The 20,781-nt window shown below is 49.1% G+C and overlaps 1 protein-coding gene and 1 pseudogene across 2 annotated transcripts; one reads left to right on the top strand and one right to left on the bottom strand.

The window, feature by feature from the left end:
* Positions 1–38: 38 nt before the first annotated feature.
* LOC110581773 lies at positions 39–406 on the bottom strand (annotated as a pseudogene).
* Positions 407–8,793: 8,387 nt separating this feature from the next.
* Positions 8,794–20,497, top strand: FAM214B (family with sequence similarity 214 member B). Of its 2 annotated transcripts, XM_044920590.1 has the most exons (10): positions 13,368–13,399; positions 16,088–16,179; positions 16,262–16,405; positions 16,667–17,635; positions 17,800–17,858; positions 18,049–18,154; positions 18,280–18,438; positions 18,653–18,721; positions 18,805–18,980; positions 19,121–20,497. In XM_044920590.1, the coding sequence occupies exons 4-10, from the start codon at positions 16,742–16,744 to the stop codon at positions 19,272–19,274; spliced, it is 1,617 nt and encodes a 538-aa protein (XP_044776525.1). In that variant the 5' UTR covers positions 13,368–13,399; positions 16,088–16,179; positions 16,262–16,405; positions 16,667–16,741; the 3' UTR covers positions 19,275–20,497. The 2 variants fall into 2 exon arrangements, with proteins under 2 accessions (XP_021547108.1, XP_044776525.1); XM_021691433.2 differs by lacking the exons at positions 13,368–13,399; positions 16,088–16,179 and adding an exon at positions 8,794–8,931 and having other exon boundaries at positions 19,121–20,359.
* Positions 20,498–20,781: the final 284 nt, after the last annotated feature.

The raw sequence follows: 20,781 nt of genomic DNA, 5'->3' as shown, positions 1-20,781 counted from the left end.
CTGCTGGGAAGTATTGGGCCGCTATGAAGGAAGACCCCTCACTTGCAGGTGCCTTCCCCACTCCCATCTTCTTTGTATTCTTCCACACCATGGCTGTGAAGTGTCCTGGAGGTGAAATCAAGCTGCTGGAAGTTGTAGCTCTTGATTTCACTGTACCATCTATCAGCCATCTCCTTTCCTGTCTGGTCACAGGAGGCCCATGCCAGGTTCTCTCCAAACTGGCCATGACTGGACTCTGGGCTGGGTTTAAGCATCCTTGGGCTGGCCAGGACTTCTGAATAATGCTGAGCCTCCTGGTTGGTTTTCTTGCAGAGCTTCAGTGCAGGGGGACACCATACTGGTGCTGGCACTTGTTGCGGGTCTTCAGGACCCCATTATTAAACTGTTTGGAAGCTGACTTGCCCATGGCCCACTGAGTGCTCTCCCCGGCTCCCACTGCTGCTGTGCTGTGCTCTCTTGCCTGGTCCTAGGTTGCTGGAGATCAATTCCTATCTTTATGAACCTGGACAGATGGGCAAATCCAGGTAACTAGAGGAAGTCAACCCTACTGGCAAAAAGAGAATAGTTAGCATTTCCAAGAGCCAAAATACACACAGGGCCAGGAAAATGAGTAGAGGTTTGGGAGTTGGGGGGTTAGTCAGGGATGTGGTAGAGAAAAGTAACTCAGAACTAACAAAAAGCACTGCCCAGTGGTCAAGACACCATGAAAAGCTCTATGGCACAGACCAAGGCCTGTCCACATCCCCAACACATATACACACAAGATCTAGGGCCCCCTTGCTCCTTAATCTACTGTTACTGAGGCTCATTTTCCTCCTCAAATTAGTTAATGTAGACAGAAAGTAGAGCCCCAAGTCTCTGTGTACAGCCCATTTTTTCCTTCACAAACCCTAACCTTGCTCACAGATATTTGCTATATATATATATACATATATATATATGTCAATAGATTCCAGATCTGTATCTTTAGTTCAGACTGTTCTCATCAGCTTCAGACCCATATGTCCAATAACCTGCTACATTTCTCTACCTGAAGACTATTCTGGTACCTCAAACTCAACATGTAAAAAGTTAAAACCATTGAAATATGTTAAAATATATATTCAACTTGTTGACCCACAAATTCCTCTTGGCAAAATAAAATCTCCCTCAATGTTTTGTTTTAAAAGATCAGTTTGCTGGGGCGCCTGGGTGGCTCAGTTGTTAAGCATCTGCCTTTGGCTCAGGTCGTGATCCCGGGGTCCCGGGATTGAGCCCCGCATCTGGCTCCCTGCTCCACAGGAAGCCTGCTTTTCCTTCTCCCACTCCCGCTGTGTTCCCTCTCTCGCCGTGTCTCTCTCTATCAAATAAATAAATAAATAAATAAAACCTTTAAAAATTAAAAATAAAATAAAAATAAAAGATTAGTGTGCTTAGAGTCACCAAATTATAATTTTTCCTTTGGACCTAAAGTGAAAAGATTCCCATGAAGTCCTACAACCTCTCTATTAAATAAAGGAAAGTTAACACTTATTTATAACAGCAAAAAACTAGAAACAATCTAAATGTCTTGTCTATAGATTTAACACAATGCTAATGAAAATCCTAGTAGGTAGGTTTGTATGTGTGTGTGAGTGTATGAAAAGTGATAAGCTGATCTTAAAATTTATATAGAGGGGCGCCAGGGGCTCAGTCTGTAAAGCATATAGCTCTTGATCTCAGTCTCATGACTTTGGCCCTACACTGGGTGTAGAGTTTCCTGAAAAAAATTTTTATATGGAGGGCGCCTGGGTGGCTCAGTTGGTTAGGCGACTGCCTTCGGCTCAGGTCATGATCCCAGGGTCCTGGGATCGAGTCCCGCATCGGGCTCCCTGCTCGGCGGGGAGCCTGCTTCTCCCTCTCCCACTCCCCCTGCTTGTGTTCCCTCTCTCGCTGTGTCTCTCTCTCTGTCAAATAAATAAATAAAATCTTAAAAAAAAAAAAATTTTATATGGAAAATGGAACGGCCAAGAATAGTTAATATAATCTTACAACCTTAAAGTTCAAGGACATGGACTACCAGATATCAAAATTTATTACAAAATTATAGCATGAAGAACACTTGTGATGAGCACTTGTTTTAAGAAAAACAGTGGGGGTAAAGATTGTTTTGTTGACAAAAATCATCCACAACTTGGAAATGCTGCAAAGAAAAGGCAATAGAGCTAGCCAAAGATGAACTATCAAGGCAATATACTTGTACTGAACTCATTCTCTATTTATTATTGATTAAAGACTAAAACTCTGTGAAGTCATGTGTTAACTTATAGATTTTTGTCTGGTAATGATATAAAGGATTTCTGATTAGTAGAAAAGGCTATGGGGCACCTGGCTGGCTCAGTCAGAAGAGCATGCAACTCTTGATCTCGGGGTCCGTCGTGAGTTTGAGCCCTATGCTGGGTGTCAAGAGTACTGAAATAAATAAAGAAACTTAAAAAAAAAAAAAAAAAGGAGGGGCGCCTGGGTGGCTCAGTCAGTTAAGCGTCCAAATTTTGATTTTGGCTCAGGTCATGATCTCAGGGTCATAAAATTGAGCCCCACGTCAGGCTCCATGCTCACTACGGAGGCTGCTTCTTTCCCTCTCTCTCCCTCTCCCTCTGCCCCTATCCCCACTTGTGCTTGCATGCTGTGTGTGTGTGTGTGTGTGTGTGTAAAATAAATAAATCTTTAAAAAAAAAGAAAAGAAAAAGAAAAAGTTATGGTGTTATCCTGTAGACATTAACCAGTTGTTTTTTTTTTTTTTTTTAAAGATTTTATTTATGTATTTGACAGAGAGAGACACTGCAAGAGAGGGAACACAAGCAGGGGGAGTGGGAGAAGGAGAAGCAGGCCTCCTGATGGGCAGGGATCCCGATGTGGGGCTTGATCCAGGACCCTGGGATCATGACCTGAGCCGAAGGCAGACGCTCAACGACTGAGCCACCCAGGCGCCCCAACATTAACCAGTTTTAACTAACTTTTATCAAACATTCTTTTTTCAAATGCCTATAAATACCTGCGGTGGTTAATTTTTTTTTTTTAAAGATTTTATTTATTTATTTGACAGAGAGACACAGCGAGAGAGGGAACACAAGCAAGGGGAGTGGGAGAGGGAGAAGCAGGCTCCCCGCAGAGCAGGGAGCCCGATGTGGGACTCGATCCCAGGACCCTGGAATCATGACCTGAGCCGAAGGCAGTCGCTTAACCGACTGAGCCACCCTGGCGCCCCTTGCGGTGGTTAATTTTATGTGTCTGCTTGACAAGGTGCCCAAATATTTGGTCAAACATTATTCTGAGTGGATGTTTCTGGATGAGATTAACATTTGAATAGACTGAGTAATGCAGATTGCTCTTTCTAATGTGGGTGGGCCTTGTCCAGTCAGCTGAAGCCCTCACTAAAACAAAAAGGCTGAGTAGGAGAAAATTTCTCCGGGTGCCTGGCTGCCTTAGTCTGTAGAGCATGTGACTCTTGATCTCAGGGTTGTGATTTTGAACTCCATGTTGGGTGTCGAGATTACTTAAAAATAAAATCTTTTAAAAAGAGAGAGACAGGGCGCCTGGGTGGCTCAGTTGGTTAAGCGACTGCCTTCGGCTCAGGTCATGATCCTGGAGTCCCTGGATCGAGTCCCGCATCGGGCTCCCTGCTCGGCAGGGAGTCTGCTTCTCCCTCTGACCCTCCCCCCTCTCATGTGCTCTCTCTCATTCTCTCTGTCTCAAATAAATAAATAAAATCTTTAAAAAAAAAAAAAAGAGAGAGAGACAATTTCTCTCTGACTGGCCAGTTCTTTGAACTGGAACACTGGTCCTTTATCCTGCCTTTAGACTCAAACTGAAACATCAGCTCTTCCTGGGTCTTGAGACTGCTGGCTTTCAGACTGGAGCCACACTGTCAGCTTTTTATCAGGCCTTTGGACTGGCACTGGAACTATACCATCACCTCTTCTGGGTCTCCAGTTTGCCAACTAAAGATCTTGGGACTTGTTAGCCTCCATAATCCTGTGAGCCAATTCCTATTTAATAAAATTTCTCTGTCTCTATCCCTATCTATGTGTGTGTGTGTATGCATATATATGCACGTATATATAAACACATGTATATATACATACACATTTATACGCACATATATGCATATATATATATATAAACATATCGCCCCCCACCACAACTCCAATACAATACCTACCTTCCTTGAATGCTCATTGAACATGCTTTACCATCCTCCTTATTCCCTCAATAATGAGTTAAATGAATCTGTCATGTTTTCTTTCTGTATTCTTATAAGAATCTTGCTTTTAACTTTTTGGAAATTGTACTTTGACAATGTTTTCAACATAAAGTGCTGGATCAATTCCATAACCATATGGGAAAAAAAATGAATCTTGACTCCTACCTCACACCATATACAAAATCTATTGCAGATGACTTATAAAAGGTAAAATAATAAATCTTCTAGACAATGACATAAGAGAATATATTCATTACCTTGGGATAGGCAAAGACTTATGTTTAAGGTGGTTTTATTAAAGCACAGGTACAGGATCCGTGGGCTGGAAGCACTGCTAGGCAAAAACTTCTTAAACAGGCATAAAATGCATTATCCACAAACAATGAAATAAACTGGATTATATTAAAGTTAAGAACTTCTGTTCAGGGGCTCCTGGGTGGCTCAGTCGTTGGGCGTCTGCCTTCGGCTCAGGTCATGATCCCAGGGTCCTGGGATCGAGCCCCACATCAGGCTCCCTGCTCAGCGGGAAGCCTGCTTCTCCCTCTCCCACTCTCCCTGCATGTGTTCCCTCTCTTGCTGTGTCTCTCTCTGTCAAATAAATAAATAAAATCTTAAAAAAAAGTACTTCTGTCCATTGAAAAACACCACTTAGAAAATAAAAAAAGCAAGCTACAGAGTGGGAAAAGATAATTGTTAATAGATTTCTCTAACAAAAGAATCATATCCAGAATATACAAAGAGCTCCTACAAATAGAAAAAAGACAGACAACCAAATAGAAAAATAGGCCAAGGACTTGACTACCCAAATCACAAAAGATAACCAATAGACATATAAAGATTTGTCCAAATTTACTAGATATCAGGGAAATGCAAACTAAGGCCACAGTGAGATACCACTGCATATACACTAGTATAGTTGAAATTAGAAAGACTGACAACATCAAGAGTTGGCAAGAAAGTGGAGAAACTAGACTTCTCGTGTATTGTGGGAATGTGAACTGTTACAATCTCTTTGGAAAAAAATATTGGCAATATGTAGTGAAGCTGAACATATACACGCCCTATTACTCAGCAGTTCTACTTCTAAGTATATATCTAATAGAAATACATGTACCTCAGTCAATAAGTTTATTTTTAAAAATGTAGAGGAAAAATAAATACCTGTTTGGAATAGTGGTTACTTCTGGGGAGAGACGATGAGAAGCAAGCCAGAGAATGGAATGAGATCAGGAAGGAGTATATAAAAGCTCAACTTATCTGAAATATTAATTTCCTTAAGAGAGAATTTGAAGCAAATGTAAAATATCAAGATTTGATAAAGCTGTGTGAGAAGAATGTGGGTGTTTGTTATTCTTTATAACTTTCTCTGTGCCTAAAATATTTCATAAAGAAATCTTCTTTATTTATTTTCTTTAATTTAATTTAATTTAATTTTTTAAATGATTTTATTTATTCATTTGAGACACAGAGATACAGAGAGAGAGAGCATGAGCAGGGAGAGAGGCAGAGGGAGAAGGAGAAGCAGGCTCCCTGCTGAGCCAGGAGCCCGATGTGGGGCTCGATCCCAGGACCCTGGAATCATGACCTGAGCCGAAGGCAGATGCTTAACCATCTGAGCCACCCAGGCGCCCCTAATTTTATTATTTTTTTAATGTAAGCTCTACACCCAATGTTGGGCTCCAATTCCCAACCCTGAGATCAAGAGTCACATGCTCTACCAACTGAACCATCCAGGGGCCCCGCATAAAGAAATTTTTTAAAATCTTGTAGAATACTCAGAGAATGTTTAAGCGCCATTGATTTAAAATAAAAACCTGTAATATGAATAAACGGTATAATGCCAATATTGTGTATATAAACATACTACATACACACACACACATAGATTGATATGATGTGATGAAACTGGCACTTTTTTTTTTAACTTTATTTTATTATGTTATGTTAGTCACCATACATCATTAGTTTTTGATGTGGTGATCCACGATTTATTGTTTTTGGCACTTTTTTTTTTTTTTTTGGTGGGCAGCAAAGCAAGATATATTGAGTGATAGCAAGGTTATAGTACAAAGCTCCCGAGGAGGGAAGGGACCCCAGGGGGTTGCCACCAGAGTTTCTAAATCTAGGGGTTTTTATGGCCTGTTTTAATCTGATTAACCCTCCCTGCACCTGTCATCCAATCAGGTTTTTGTCACCTACCTATCACATGGGAAAGGGTGGAGGGCTCCTTCCAGGACTGTGTAAAATCCTTTTAAGGATGGTTTCCTCTTAGGGTGGGGGGCGAGGGGGCCTTATTCCTGCTTGCCTGCCTTCTAACTATCTTCATCATTCCCTCCTCTGAAGAGGTAACCCTACCTGCTGTTAGGGAAAAAGTGTGAAGAGCAATGGTAGCTACTTCCTGCTGGTCAGGGGCTTTGGATGGGGCAGCAGTCAGGTGAAACTGGCACTTTAACTCAGGAGTCTTCCTTCCCGGAACCCATAACCTCAGGCTAATCATGAGAAACACATCAGACAAATCCCACTGAAAGACATTCTATAAAATATCTGATAATAAAATCAAGGTCATCAAAAACAAGGGGGTCTGAGAAAATGTCACAGCCAAGAGAAGTTTAAGGAGACATGACAACTAAATGTAATTTGCTATCCTAGATGGGATCCTGGAACAGAAAAAGAGCATAAGGAAAAACTAAGGAAATTTGAATGATGTATGGACTTTAATTAATGATAACGTATCAATATTGGTTAATTAATTGTAACAGATGAACCACACTAATTTAAATGTTAAGAAGGGAAATTGGGTGGGGTATATGGAAACTCTGAATTGCCTTCATAAATTTTCTTTTTTTTTTTAAAGATTTTATTTATTTATTTGACAGAGACACAGTGAGAGAGGGAACACAAGCAGGGGAAGTGGGAGAGGGAGAAGCAGGCTTCCTGACGAGCAGGGGGCCAGATGCGGGGCTCGATCCCAGGACCCTGGGATCCCCGAGCGGAAGGCAGACGCTTAACGACTGAGCCACCCAGGCGCCCGCCTTCATAAATTTTCTATAAATCTAAAATTGTTCTAAAATCAATTAAATTTATTTTTTTTAAAGTCAAGTAATTTAGCCAAATTCATACAGGTAGTAAATACCTAATACCCAAAGTTCAGAGGCCAACACAAATGACTACAAACCCTATGCTTTTTCGACTACCCCAAACCCTTCCAACTTTACTGTCTGTAAAATTATCTAGGTATTGACGACCTAAACAAGTTCCTTGAGGATAGAGAAAAAAACTTTTTTTTCTTTGCATACAATTGGTATTCAGTAAACCAGCTTAAGTTAACTACTCACAGAGATAAAGTCCCAGAAACCTAAAGAATCTGCGACTTTCAGAGAACTTTATCAGGTTTGACCCGCAATCTATACTGCCAGCTCTACAGAGAGGCCCGAGAGCCCCTGGGCTCAAGGCCCTTCAGTTCTGCAAGGGTCCTGTGCTGCCATCTACAGGTAGCTGGTAAGCGTGGACTCCCCCCCTCCCCCCCGCCCCGCCGCTATATCTCGGGAACTAGTAGGGCGAGTGTAAATTGGAGAGAAGACTCAAGCTCTAATTAAATTACAGAACATATGTAACTGTCACATAGTTCACTTGACCCTTGTACAAAGCAAAGGCCCTACTTCTCTCTTCTACTTCGTATTAATACTTAGGCTCCTAAAATTCACGGAATTCCTTGCTGACCCACCTTCACCGGTACAGATCTGGCTGTTACTGCCCATCTCCCAGAACTCAGATTCTCCCGCACAGCGTAGGCTGCAGACACTCGCTCAACCTCACAGACTGGAGACCCCACCAACCAGATTCTCCCCATCTTCACAGACCCCTGAGACTCCTTGCACTATCTTGCAAACTCCACAGATTCCCCCATTAAGGCAAATGCACGCGCTAACCCAGACGTCCCCAGAAAAACGCCCAAGCTCCACAGGCAGCTCACACTACCGCGAAAACCCGGGAGAGCCCCAGTCAGGCTCGGTGCCCTCAGGCTAGCGCTTTGAACCCAGCTCCGGCTCCCCCACACCCAGCCGGATTGGGTCAGCCTAGGCCCGCACCCTGCGGGCCAAGGCCCCGCCCCTCTAGACCTGTCATCACAGAAGCCGCACGTGGCCGGGGTGGGACCTCAGGCGACCTGCAGCCATCACTTTGTCTCCTCCGCCATCCATTGGGGCCACCGCCGCCAATCAGAGCCAGCGGATCCGGGCTGGAGCGCTAGCGCCCGGTGAGGCGAGCGCAGAAGGGGCGGGGGTTAGGAGAGTCTCTGAGACCGACCGGGGCTCGCGGTGGAAGAGAGCCTGGCCTGGGTTCTGCCAGGCTGGAATCCGAGGGGCGGGTCCAAGCGAAAGGCGGAGAAACCAGTAGAGGGCGGGGATCGGGGAAGGGTAGGGACTAGCGGATGTTCCTGGGGAGACTCAAAGACGACGAGAAGGGGCGGAGCCATATGGGGCGGGGCCTGTGTCACAGGGGAGGAGCCAAAGGAATTAAAGAAACTAGGAAAGGGGACGAGCCCCAAGAAGGTGGGAGGTGGGACAAGGGAGGGAGTGGGCCTGGGCGTTGCGGGGGCGGGGCTCGGACAGAAGGGGTGAGGTTTGCAGGCCGAGGCTGCTGCTAGGGCTTCTCTGTAACTGCCCCAACCCACTACCTCCTCAGGTGCAACGGGACTCACGGAACTACAGGTGTGGGGTGGGGTGCGCGTGGAGGAAGGGACAAGGATGGGGGTGCGCTTGGGCAAACAGGAGGTGGGGGCACGTTAGAGAAGGAAAGAATCTGAAGACTGCTGTGGGGGGGAGGAAGACACAGAGTTGGGGGAGGACTTGGGGGCTCAACGTGTGGGTAAGCAGGTGCATTTTCCAGGGGCCCTTGTGGGGGAGAGACAGGATTGCTTTGCGGAGGTTAAAGGTACAGTGTGAAGGGGGCTAGGTCGCTGTCGGTTGTGGAGGGTTGGAGGCTGGCTATATTTGAGGGGGAGGGGATCTAAAGTTGCTCAGGGGGAAGCAGGTGCTGTATGATGGAGAAGAGCTGGTGGTCCAGAGTGTGGGAGAGACGGAAGGGCAGAGGGACTGTGTACAAAAAGAAGGGAGGGGGTTGTGGGCACTGTTTGAGGGGAAGGGTTTGTAGGCCCCAGTTGAGGGGGGAAGAACCCCTAGTCCTTTGAGAAAGTCTTGGGGCTTTGTAGAGATTCAGGAAGAGGCTTGTGTACTGTGTTCTAGGAATGGCATGATGGAATTGGTGGGGTAAAGAAGCCAGTATGTAGTGCTTCTGGCTCCTAGGCTCCTAATAACACCTTCAGGCCTGACCACTCTTAGGGAGGATCAGGCCCCACTTGCTACTAGGTCTTCTGTGACTGTCTCCTCATTCGGCTTTGGATCTGTCTGGCTGAGACTGGAGTTTCTTCCCCCAGCTGGTGTTCCTGTTAACCCCCACTCTAGTTCCTGTTCCTCCCAGAAGCCTGCCTTGGTCCCTGTCGTCCCCCTCCCCCACTTTGCCCTGCCCTATGCTCTGGGTGTGCTCATTTCCCACTTCCTTCCTCGCCCTGGGGCCTGGCCTGGGACTTGCCCGTTTAGGAGCTGTGCCCTGCCCGGAACTTTGTGCTCAATGGCCACAGACCCTAGTTACCAGCAGCAAGGCCCAGACCTCACCCCACTCCTACCAAGATCTCTCCCAACAGCCCCCACAAGTGACTGGCCACTACTTTTTTACCACTTGCCACAAACTTATTTTCCCCACCCTTTTCCTTCTTCGGGGTGGGGAACCCTAGGACCCTAAAAAATGGGCTTCTGTGGGAAGGGTGAAAATTACTGAGTCTTTGATGTATGTTTTGAGAGATGGGCTACTATGGCAGGCTGAACTCCAGAAAGGATATGAGGCTCCAGCCTCAGCTGGAAGAGGAAGAAAGAATGGCTCCCACACTCCTGTCTTGGAAGCTGATGGTCAGAACAGAGACTAGGGCCTAGTCCTCCAGAGAGCTCCTTAGGTTCCCTGAGGGGACTTGATGTAGTGCCAAAGTTCTATTTGCCCCTGGGCTAGCTGGGAGGGTGAAAAAGTCCTGCCTTCCACACAGTGGCTGGATGAGTGTGACAATGTTACTGAAAGGGGCCCCTAGCCAACCTTCTTCTAGCTGTGACTGGCTGGGGAGGGAGGGGGTGCTGAGGCCAGACAAAGCGGTGGGGTAGGGTGGGGTAAGGGAGGGCTGGCTGAAGCCTTTTGAGGAGGAGCTGATTGCTATGGCAACACAGCTTCCCAGACTGTCTCTCAGAGAGGCGGGCCTAGGGCAAACACTCCAGCTTCCTCAGGACTGAGGCATTTGTGTGAGTGGGTGGGGCGTGAAGAGAAAGGGCATCAAGTTTGCTGAGCTGAGGCTGGAATATATAGCCTCTCTGCTTCAATACAAGTGGGAGGGCTTTCAGACATTTGGGTCCATCCTCTGAAAATGGATTTGAGTGAACAATAGCTATTAGAATCATAGCAATATAAGGCCAGAGTTGCAGAGGCCCTCAGTGGCCATCATCTATACAAACCCCTCGTCTTACAGAGTTGAAAATTTACAGCCAAAGAGATTGTGACTTTCTCTAGGTCTCACTCACAGTGAAAGAGCAGGAATTAGGACCCAGGTCTTCAGATTGCTGTTCACTCAGCCCAGGGCTCATCATTTCTTTCAGCCAATGTTTATTGAGTGCCTATTATGTGCCAGGCACTGATGTCGATTCTGGGAATACTAGCATGAACAAAACAATACTGCTGCACTCATAGAGCTTCCATTCTAATAGGGGGAGAAAGAAATGTGTGTGTGTGTGTGTGTGTGTGTGTGTGTGTGTGTAGCAGAGAGAGGCCAGGTGGTGATAACTGCTATGAAAAAAATAAAGCAGGGTAAGAGTTTGGGGCAGCTAGGTAAGGCCTCTTGATTGTACCATGCTGCTTTCCTAGGGCACACGGAGGCCTAGAACATCTTTGAATCCTTCCCACTGAACTATTGCCCCCCTGACCTTTGCAAGTAACTAAGGCCTGGGCCTACATTAGTGGCAGTAAAACAGAACTTACTGCCTGTTCTTTGGTGTCACCAAGGGACTATTAATTTCCTATAGTGTTCTGTGTCTATTTATCTTCCCAATAAGCTTTTACTAAGGCAAGTAGGTTCTTACTTTGGTACTTTGCCATTTTGTTCAGGATTTTGAAAATTTCCTGAATCGTGTTCCTTACCATTAGGGAACCAATGAAGAAGTCATTCCATGGCAACTGGGTTCTTTTTCAGGGTTTTTCTCCTGGTCTGAGGTGAGGAGAAGGGAGCCTAGGGGAAGGGTTACTTACATTTTCTTCCTAAGTCTAGGGCACAAGGAGGAAGTAGGGGGAGGGGAGCCTTTTTTTTTTACTGTCCACTGACAATCTCAGAGCCCTTGGGGCCTACAGCACAGGCAAGGTAGAAACAAGGACCTTGGGCCTTCTGTGGGCTCTGAACTATGGAAGAATGGACTCCCCCTCTTCTGGAGGCACAACCAGGGAGGCACAACTGGCTGATGCCAGTTCTCCAGGCATCAGTTTGAGTCTTCCCTCTTTTTTTGTTGTTGTTGTTTTAAGATTTTATTTTTAAGTAATCCCTACACCCAACATGGGGTTTGAACCCACAACCCCAAGATCAAGAGTCGTGCACTCCGTTGACTGAGCCAGGCTGGTGCCCTGAGTCTTCCCTCTTTTGACTCCGGGTTTGCTTGCTTCTGTGGAAGACTGACAGAAAAAGCTTCTTAAGTTTGGAAACTGACTTGTCAACAAGTGCAGAGGGAAAGTTAGTCAGGGCTACGTATTTTCTTAGCTTGCCCCTAAAGCAGCCCCTCTAAAAAGTATCTTTTAATGTCCCATCCTTGCAGAGGTTTCCATCCTGGTCATTTAAAGAATAAGAGGACAAGAATTAAGAATGATGATTCTGCTGCCACTTAATTTGGCTGATTCTGGCCTGAGCCTGGAGTCGAGTGACTCAGGGAGAGGGTGGGGAGTTTCGAGGGAGCTGTGAGTCATGGGAGTGAGCTCCGTTGCAAGAGTTGGGCACATCTCCCCACTAATGGCAGAAACCTTCCTATCCCACTTCCCCTGGGTGGTCTGTCTCCTATGAAGAGAGAGCACTGGTAGAGGGATGAAGCAGCCTAATCTCAGAATGGTAGTTCAGAGACACAAAAAAGGATGTGTAGGTCCCTGAATTAAAATGTATCCCTATCTCAGGAGTCCTTGGGGCCCCTCTAATAAAGGCAAAAGAACATCAATATAGAGTAAGAAAAGGAAGAATACCATTTCTCAATGGAAGGAGATGAGGTCCCACTGCTGGACTATTTCATCTGCTCTAGCATGAAGGAAGCTTTCTAGACTTCAACAGTCCTCTGGTCTCTAAAGCTCTCTTGCAAGAAAGGGAGAGATTACGGGAGTGGGGATATTTGGGGTTTGGTGTGGGAAGAGCAGCCTGACTTTGGAGATTGTCGAACTGTGCCTATGAAAGCCCTAGGGCGTCCTATTAAACACCGTCGGAAGAGGAAGGGTGGAGGTGAGAAGTGGGAGGCCTAAGCCTTTGAAAGGGTTAAATGGCAGGGCAGGGAGCTCCTTTGGATTCCGGCAGATGAGGGGTTAAGGGAATGGGCGGGGTGGTCCCAGGTAGGCCTGCCCCCTTGTGGACCAATGGGCGTGCGTCTCCTGGAGGGGGCGGGGCTCACACTTGAGGTCGTGGAGAGGCTGGACTCCTATGGGCCAATCAGTATGATCGCTGCTCATGGAGGGCGTGGTCTCAGGGGGCGTGGCGGCCGCGTTCGCCGCGGCTGGGGTGTTGGGGCATTGGGCGGGGCGGGCGGCCCCATCAGCTGGTAGGAAATGGCCTGTGAGTCAGAGGGGCAGCGGAGTCGGCAGCGCGGAGCCGGGGCGGCCACGGGGAGGGACAGTCGCGGGGAGGGGTGCGGCAGTGGCTGGGGGGCTGCGGGCTCCAGAGCCCGCTAGTGTTGCACACGAAGCTGAACAGAGAACAGCCTAGCAAAGCAGGGCTCTGCCTGAGCCACCCTTTGTCTGGGTTGGGGGCCCGTGGCGGGGAGGACCCGGGATTCGAGGGGAGGGACCGGGACGGGACGGAAGGGCCCGGAGCAGCGGCCGCCGCGGCGGAGCCAGTTTAAGAGCGGGGTGAGTGTGTGCTAGGGGGAAAGAGCAAATCTCCGAAGCTCCAGTAGGGAATGGGGCCTGTCCCAGGCTCTGGGGAGGAGAGGGGTGAGAATGGACCTGGGAGACTAAGCAGGGGGTGGGGGAATCGTCCAGAACAAGGAGTCTAGGAGAAGGGGTGAGTCTGCCAGGCTACGTTTGGAGGAGGTGCTGACATCTGCTCCCTCTCCACTGAAGGTAGAGGGTTTTAGGCCAGCGGTCAAGGGGTTGGTGAGAGAGCAGAGGGTTGACCTTCGTACTCACAGTGGTGGTCTATGGGAATAGCCCCCCTAGCTTGTGTGGACATGTATAGGGACAAAATGCAGAGCAGCTGGCAGTTCCCTCTGAACAGGATGAGGGTAGAAAGCACATGGAGAGGAATTCTCCTTCCTGTCACCCTCCTTCATCAGTGTAGAAATGGATATCTCTAATACTGAAGGGAAGGAAAGAGTGAGCCTGGGAGCTTGTACCTATACCAACACCCACCTACCCCACCTCCCAGGCCTAGCAGGTGTCTGAGGTACAGAACCCATGGTATTCTGGGACTTGTTGTTTTTGCTGGTCTTGCTCCCTGGGCATGTTGGGAACTGTAGTCCTTGCCAGCCACAGCCTGGCACAGCTGTTTAACGCCAGCTGCTGCCCACCCCCTGCACAGAGTGAGGTTTGGCCTACCCTGCCGCCCTCTTCCACAGTCCTGCCCCATGAGTCAGCTTGAAGCCATGGTCTAGAGCCGGACAGGCTGGATAGCAGGGAAGTGAGTCTTAGAGCTTCTCATTGACAAAGCAGGAACTGAGAGGGCTTGGGATAATGAGCAGATGCCAGGCATGCTGGGGTCAGGTAGGGCATCATGTCATCACCTGGCTTCCCCAGGGCAAGGACTCAAGAGGCCAACTTGGATGACCAGGGGATGGAGTGCTAAGCAAAAGGCCCTTTCTGAATCTGTATGGCTTGGGTAGAGGAAAGGAGAGGTACAGATGAATACATGTTGTACCTCTGACAATGCTATCATTGGAGTTCTGCCCTTTCCAGATACCTCACCCACCACAGGGAACCAGAATTTTCTTAGGAGTCTCACTTCCAATGAGAATGTGGTGAAATAGGGTAGTTTTGGGTACAATGATGGGAATTTGGTGTAGGAAAGCTTTTCAGTCTCTGGGGTGCAACTCTCTCCCTTTCTCCCTGCCTCCCACTTCATCTCTGTTGTTGCTGACTCTCTCTATACAAGTAATCTCTCTGCTTCTCTCATTCTGGGAATTTTTCTCTGCAGTGCCAGGACCGATGCTGAGGTCTCTAGGGCTTCCATTCTACTTTTTTTGAGCCCCGATATGTGCTTAATCCCTATACTTGGAGTTTGGTGGAGGAGCAGAGCACAGACCTATCCTCAAGAACCCCGTGGTGTGTCTAGGAGATTTTTTTTTTTAACATTTATTTATTTTAGAGATCAAGAGAGCACAAGTGGGATGGGCAGAGGGAAAGGGAGAGAGAATCTCAAGCAGACTCCACACAGTGCGGGGCTCCATCTTATGACACTGAGATCAAGACCTGAGCTGAAATCAAGAGTCAGACGCTTAACTGACTAGGACACCCAGGCACTCCTGTCTAGGAGATTTCTTACCTACAAGAGCAAGCAAAACTGTCACTGGGTTACAGTAGATAGTGACATGGCCTTAGGTGGAGTCTCAGAGGAGAGAGAGAGATTTATGGTTTAGGGTGGCCAGAGTAGGCTTTCTGGAGGGAATGGCATTTGGGCTAGCCAAGGAGTAAGGACAGGGCTTAGGTAGGCATACAGGGGACATTCTTTGAAGGGGAAAAGACATTGTGGATGGCAGGCAGCACAGGACAAGCTTGATCCTGAAGGCAGTGTTTCCTTTCATAAAGGAAGATGGCCTTCAATTTGACATTCCCCTCACCCAGTATGGGTTCCTGGGGGTGAATTAGTCAGTAAAGACCACCTTGTGCCCAGGCAGAAAAACAGTGGTTTGTGTTTTTGTTTGTTAAATGTGTTGTAACGAAGTGGAGAAGCAACGAAGTCCTAGTTGCTTCCAGCTGCCTGACTGCCCCTGCCTTATCTCTAGTTTGCAGGGCCTAGGGGGAGGGTAGGTCCTGGAAAGTGCCTTCTGGCAGTGCCTCCTCCACTCCCCCTCCACTTGTTTTTGATTAGATTTGTTGCCTCCTGTTTTTTTTTTTTTTAAGATTTTATTTATTTATTTGACAGAGAGAGACACAGCGAGAGAGGGAACACAAGCAGGGGGAGTGGGAGAGGGAGAATGTTGCCTCCTGTTAAAGGGATAGACTGCTGGGGGCAATTGGGAGTTTAAGTCCAAAGGGCCACCTTTGAGCTGACCCGAGGTTTGTACCTCTGAGGAGTGCTCATGGGGTGTGAGTTTCTGCAAGACCTCTGTCCTTAGGGCTTTGGGGTAGCACTATCCCTTTGGAGATAAACTTATGGGAAGGAGTTATACAACTCGGTGGCCCTGACTAGGAGGGCTGAATTCTTTCCCTGACCAACTCTTAGGTGGCATAATCTCTTAAAGCCTGGGGTATTGCATCCCCTCTCACGTTCAGGGCAGGAGCCCCTTTGCTGGTGGCCCTGATAAATGGTCATCCTGCCACAACTTACTTCTGACATCCTTACTCCATTGAACCCAGACCTGCCTCTCTCTGACTCCTTAGGTAGCCCTGCTCTGCCCTCTGGGCTCTGGATCCCAAGACTGCACCTTCTGTTTCTGAAGAGCTTTTCATATGGGAGAAGGATATCCTGGAGGGTACTCTGGTAGCCCACAATTGGAGAGGAGCCTTACCACTGGCTCCAGGGATCCTGGCTTATGTCTGTTCTTCTTTCCTCAGGGTCTGGCTGAGCCCAGGAGCTGCACGGAATGGTGGCAGTCACCTTGCCAGTGCAGCGGGAATGGACCAGACTGCAAGCTAGGAGAGCAAGGCATCAGTCAGGAAGAGGGAACACACAGCTAGGCTTAAGGCCTCTTCATCGGGGTGAGTGCTAGGGAAAGGGAGGGGAAGCAGGTCCAGTAAGAAACCTGAGCTAAACATGTTACCCACTTAGAAGTTCTCGGACTGGTCTATATTATTAATGGGATTAATACTCCATTAATCTTTCTGGGGATTTGGACACCTTCACCCCCAGGAACCCGACAAGGTCACCTCTTCAGGCTGGGGGGAGGATCTGAAACTCAGGTGGAAGGGAGAAGACTCATTGATCCCTCTGACCACCTTTTCTTCTCTTCTCTTGCACAGATGTCCCCAGGCCCCCCAGCCCAGGCCCAGCATAAAGGCTGTGGGGGGGGGCCCCCCTGACCCAAGGGGGGCTTCATGCGCCACGTGCAGGCGGAGCCGTCTCCATCCTCAGAACCAGAGGCTGGCCCTTCGCAGCCTGCAGTCAGGCAGGGGGCCCTCCAGGGTGGCCTGCTCATGGGCTATAGCCCAGCAGGGGGGGCGACGTCCCCCGGGGTCTACCAGGTATCCATCTTTTCCCCTCCAGCTGGTGCCTCTGAGCCTCATAGGGCCCTGAAACGGCCGGCCCCACCCACTGAGGTTCCCAGGGAGCTGAAGAGAGGCCCTGGGCTGGGGGCCAGAGAGGGACTACCCCCTGAAGAACCATCTACTGTGAGGCTACTAGGCCCAGAGGGACTGGGGCTGGGACTGGGTGTGACCAGCCAGCATTTCTGCCATCATGGCCTCTGTGTTGTGGAACAGGGAGGTAGCTCCACCTCACCTTGGACTTCAGGGGCCCAGAGTCCCCCCTGTCCCCCATCAAATGCTTCCTGCAATAGTTTGCACACCAGAGACTGGGCTTCCCCAGATCCAGGGGGACAGGGGTCCCTGGGGGAGTCCCCAGGGCCAGCCCCTCTGGGCCAGCTGCACACATTTGACACTGATTTGCACAGTCTTGCACAAATAGGGGTTAAGAGCCCAGTGGCTGGGGTGGGCAACAGGGGCAGCCCTTGGCCTAGGGAGTCCCCTGGCACTGCCAATGGGCATAGTCCCGAGCACACACCCCCTGGCCCTGGACCTCCAGGCCCCTGCCCCACCAAGCGAAGGCTGCTTCCTGCTGGAGAAGCCCTGGATGTCAGCTCTGAGGATGAGGGGCCAGCCCCTCGGAGGCGCCGGGGAACCCTGGGCCACCCTCCTGCTGCCAACAGTTCTGATGCCAAAGCCACACCCTTCTGGAGCCATCTGCTGCCTGGGCCCAAGGACCCTGTGCTGGTAAGCCAGGAGAGGAGATGGTCTATTCTTAAGTAGATATGTGTGTGGGAAAAGGTGAAGGCCTGGGGGGGGGGGATGTTCCTATGAGAGCTTGTAATGAGCTCCTGCTCGCAAACATACTTGGCCTCCACCCAATATCTTTTTGTCATCTTTCCTCTCCATAGGACCCAACAGACTGCAGTCCCATGGGGCGGAGGCTGAAAGGTGCCCGTCGCCTAAAGCTGTGAGTGATCAGCTTCTCCCTCTGCTCTGTCCCTGCAAATGGGGCAAAAGTCTGTAATCCTTTTTCCAGCCCCAGGGTAGGGGACCCCAGGGCAGGAGCCCTAGATAGTGGCAAAGGGTGAGCCCAAGGACGTGAGTAAGCATACCAGAATGCTTTAAGCCAACACACTGTGTGTCCCCTCCCCTACCAGGAGCTCCCTTCGAAGCCTCCGGAAGGGGCCAGGCCTGCTGAGCCCCCCCAGTGCCTCCCCTGTTCCTACCCCTGCCGTCAGCCGTACCCTGCTGGGCAACTTTGAGGTAGTTCCCCTTGGATTCTGTGATTGGGGGCCTTGGGGGAAGTGAGATGGTGGAATGTGGCTTGGATGGGTAAGGAAAACAGCTGGCGTCTGTCTCATAATATGCTTTCCCCATCTCCACCCCAGGAATCATTGCTGCGAGGACGCTTTGCACCATCTGGCCACATTGAGGGCTTCACGGCAGAGATTGGAGCTAGTGGATCCTACTGCCCCCAGCATGTCACGCTGCCTGTCACTGTCACCTTCTTCGATGTTTCTGAGCAAAATGCCCCGGCCCCCTTCCTGGTATGACCTGACCTCAACTCTAAGTTAGCTTGTGAGGAGGATGAGGGGTTGGTGGCAGGAGGGGTTCTTTAGGTGTTCTCACCTAAGGAGAGGGTTCAGGGCCAGGTGGATGAACTCTTTTGTGGGGCAAGGGCCAGGCCCAGAGTGAAAGATTATGGAGATGGATGAGTATTCAAAGACCCTACCTTAGCTGATGGCTCCATGGCCTTCCTAGGGTGTCGTGGACCTGAACCCCCTGGGGAGGAAGGGTTACAGTGTGCCCAAGGTGGGCACCATCCAAGTGGTAAGTTTTCCCTGAGGGGGAGTGGGAGTAGGAGAGGAAAACAACCCCTAGACCCTACCAACTTTGTTCTGTCCTGCCCCCAGACCTTATTTAACCCCAACCAGACTGTGGTGAAGATGTTCCTCGTGACTTTTGACTTCTCGGACATGCCTGCTGCCCATATGACCTTCCTGCGCCATCGCCTCTTTTTGGTGCCTGTGGGTGAGGAGGGAAATGCGAGCCCCGCCTGCCGCCTCCTCTGCTACTTGCTGCACCTCAGGTAAGGACAGGACCCAGGGGCGGTTGCGAAGGCCCAGGGAAAGGATTTTCCCGACCCCAAGTTACCTCTTCCCTGAACTGGATCTCTCCTGGCTTCTCTACTATCTGGATTCTTTCTTTGATCACCTTGTCCTCCCCCAGGTTCCGGAGCTCCCGCTCAGGCCGCTTAAGCCTGCATGGAGACATCCGCCTGCTTTTTTCCCGCCGGAGCCTGGAACTGGACACAGGGCTCCCCTACGAACTTCAGGCAGTGACTGAGTCCCCTCACAATCCACGGTATTCACCTTTGCCGTGATTGTCAGTGCCCTGAACACATGTGGGCCAAGTTCCAGCCCATCCTGCTCCATCCTGGACAGAACAAATACGTGCAAAGGTGGCGAAAGACCCTTCAGGCTTGAATTAAAGCCCTCACCATGCTCATGCCCAAACTGATTATTTGGGTGTTTAAAGCTTCTGATCCTTACCACACTCTGCTCTACTCTGGGTACTCCATGTGCCTCCCCACCCCCTTGGATTTCCCAGGCCAGCTTAGGTAGTAGGGAGACACCGGAGCTACCCTGAGGTTGTCCCAAGTTCCCAGGCAAGTTATGCCAGCGTTGCCTCCCTGTCCTGGGCAGGGGCCACTTATTATTTTATTTATTTTTAATTTATAATTTATTCAAATTGGATTGCCTTGGTAACCTCCCAAACCTGAAAATTGGCATTGCCCCTCCTCCATTCCCACTCTCAGATATTGCTCCAAGCTCAGGAGTTGAAGAAGCTGATGTGGGGGTTGGGGAAGAACTGTTTTTCCTCAGCTGAGGGCAGAGAGGTTATCCCAGAAGGACTGAGTCAGTAGCCAAAGACTCAGCTTCCCCTGTCCTTCCCTATACCTTTCATTTCCCCTACCCTCTGACCCTTCTCTGAAAGCCAACTTTGTGTGTGTGTGTGTGTGTGTATATGTGCACATACGTGCACACATACAAGCTTGTATTTGTGTGATGTGTGTGAGAAAGAGAGCTTGCATGGCAGGCGCACACACACAGGTTAACCACCCCTCATCTAAGTCTCCAGATTCCAGTTGTCCTCCTCCTGCCTGTGTCTCCTTGCTTTGGGGTCCTGACTGAGGAAGGTGTTCAGGGGCAGAGTCAGGGCCAAGGACTGGGGTGCCTCCTCTCACCTGGCCAGACTCTGACCCACCTACCTCAGCTGGGGTGAGGGGCACCCCTCACAGTCATGTGATTCCCAACTACCCCACTCCCCACACCAGACTCTGACCCAGCCTTAGCGCTAACTCCTGGGGCTGGGCTGAGGGGAACAAGCAATTGCTTGAAACTTGAACAAAAAGAAAAAATTGTACCTGGTACTTTTTTTCCAGAAAAAACAAACAAACAAACAAAAAAACAGAAGAAAGAATAAATTCTTGTTTGGAAACTTGAGCTAAACCCTGCTTTTTCTGTTGGGGAGTGTATGGGAATGGGGATGGAGGGCCTAACTGGAGCTCAGACTCTGCCCATTCTCCCAAAGAGGAGGCCTGAGGCCTAAGGCCATGAAGTCTTAGGCAAGGCCCTAATGATTCTTAGGAGCTGGTCTTAGTCTTTTCAGATAAATGGGGTGGGGTGTTGGGGAAGGTTCAGCCACAAAAGCTGAACTCTCTGAATGTAGACCTGAATTCCTATTCTGGTTCTATTGTTATTGATTTTAGCCCCTCTTGAACTTAAGTGCCCTGAAATGTAAAATGAGAGTGATTATGCAAGTCCTTAAAAGATGTGCCAGAGCATCAGGGATGTGTGCAGAATGACATGATCCAGAGAAGGCTGAAC

Source organism: Neomonachus schauinslandi, chromosome 13, assembly GCF_002201575.2.
Source record: "Neomonachus schauinslandi chromosome 13, ASM220157v2, whole genome shotgun sequence".
Taxonomy (NCBI): Eukaryota; Metazoa; Chordata; class Mammalia; order Carnivora; family Phocidae; genus Neomonachus; species Neomonachus schauinslandi.
The sequence above is the reverse complement of the archived record's forward strand: the minus strand, read 5'-3'. Positions and strand labels throughout refer to the sequence as shown.

What these genes read in the sequence shown, in the direction of transcription:
- FAM214B (XM_044920590.1), top strand. Translation starts at nt 16,742, where the DNA reads ATGCGCCACGTGCAGGCGGAGCCGTCTCCATCCTCAGAACCAGAGGCT. An exon ending in GGCCCAAGGACCCTGTGCTG is followed by an intron (nt 17,636 to 17,799) that starts GTAAGCCAGGAG and finishes TCCTCTCCATAG; the next exon opens with GACCCAACAGACTGCAGTCC. An exon ending in TGCTACTTGCTGCACCTCAG is followed by an intron (nt 18,981 to 19,120) that starts GTAAGGACAGGA and finishes GTCCTCCCCCAG; the next exon opens with GTTCCGGAGCTCCCGCTCAG.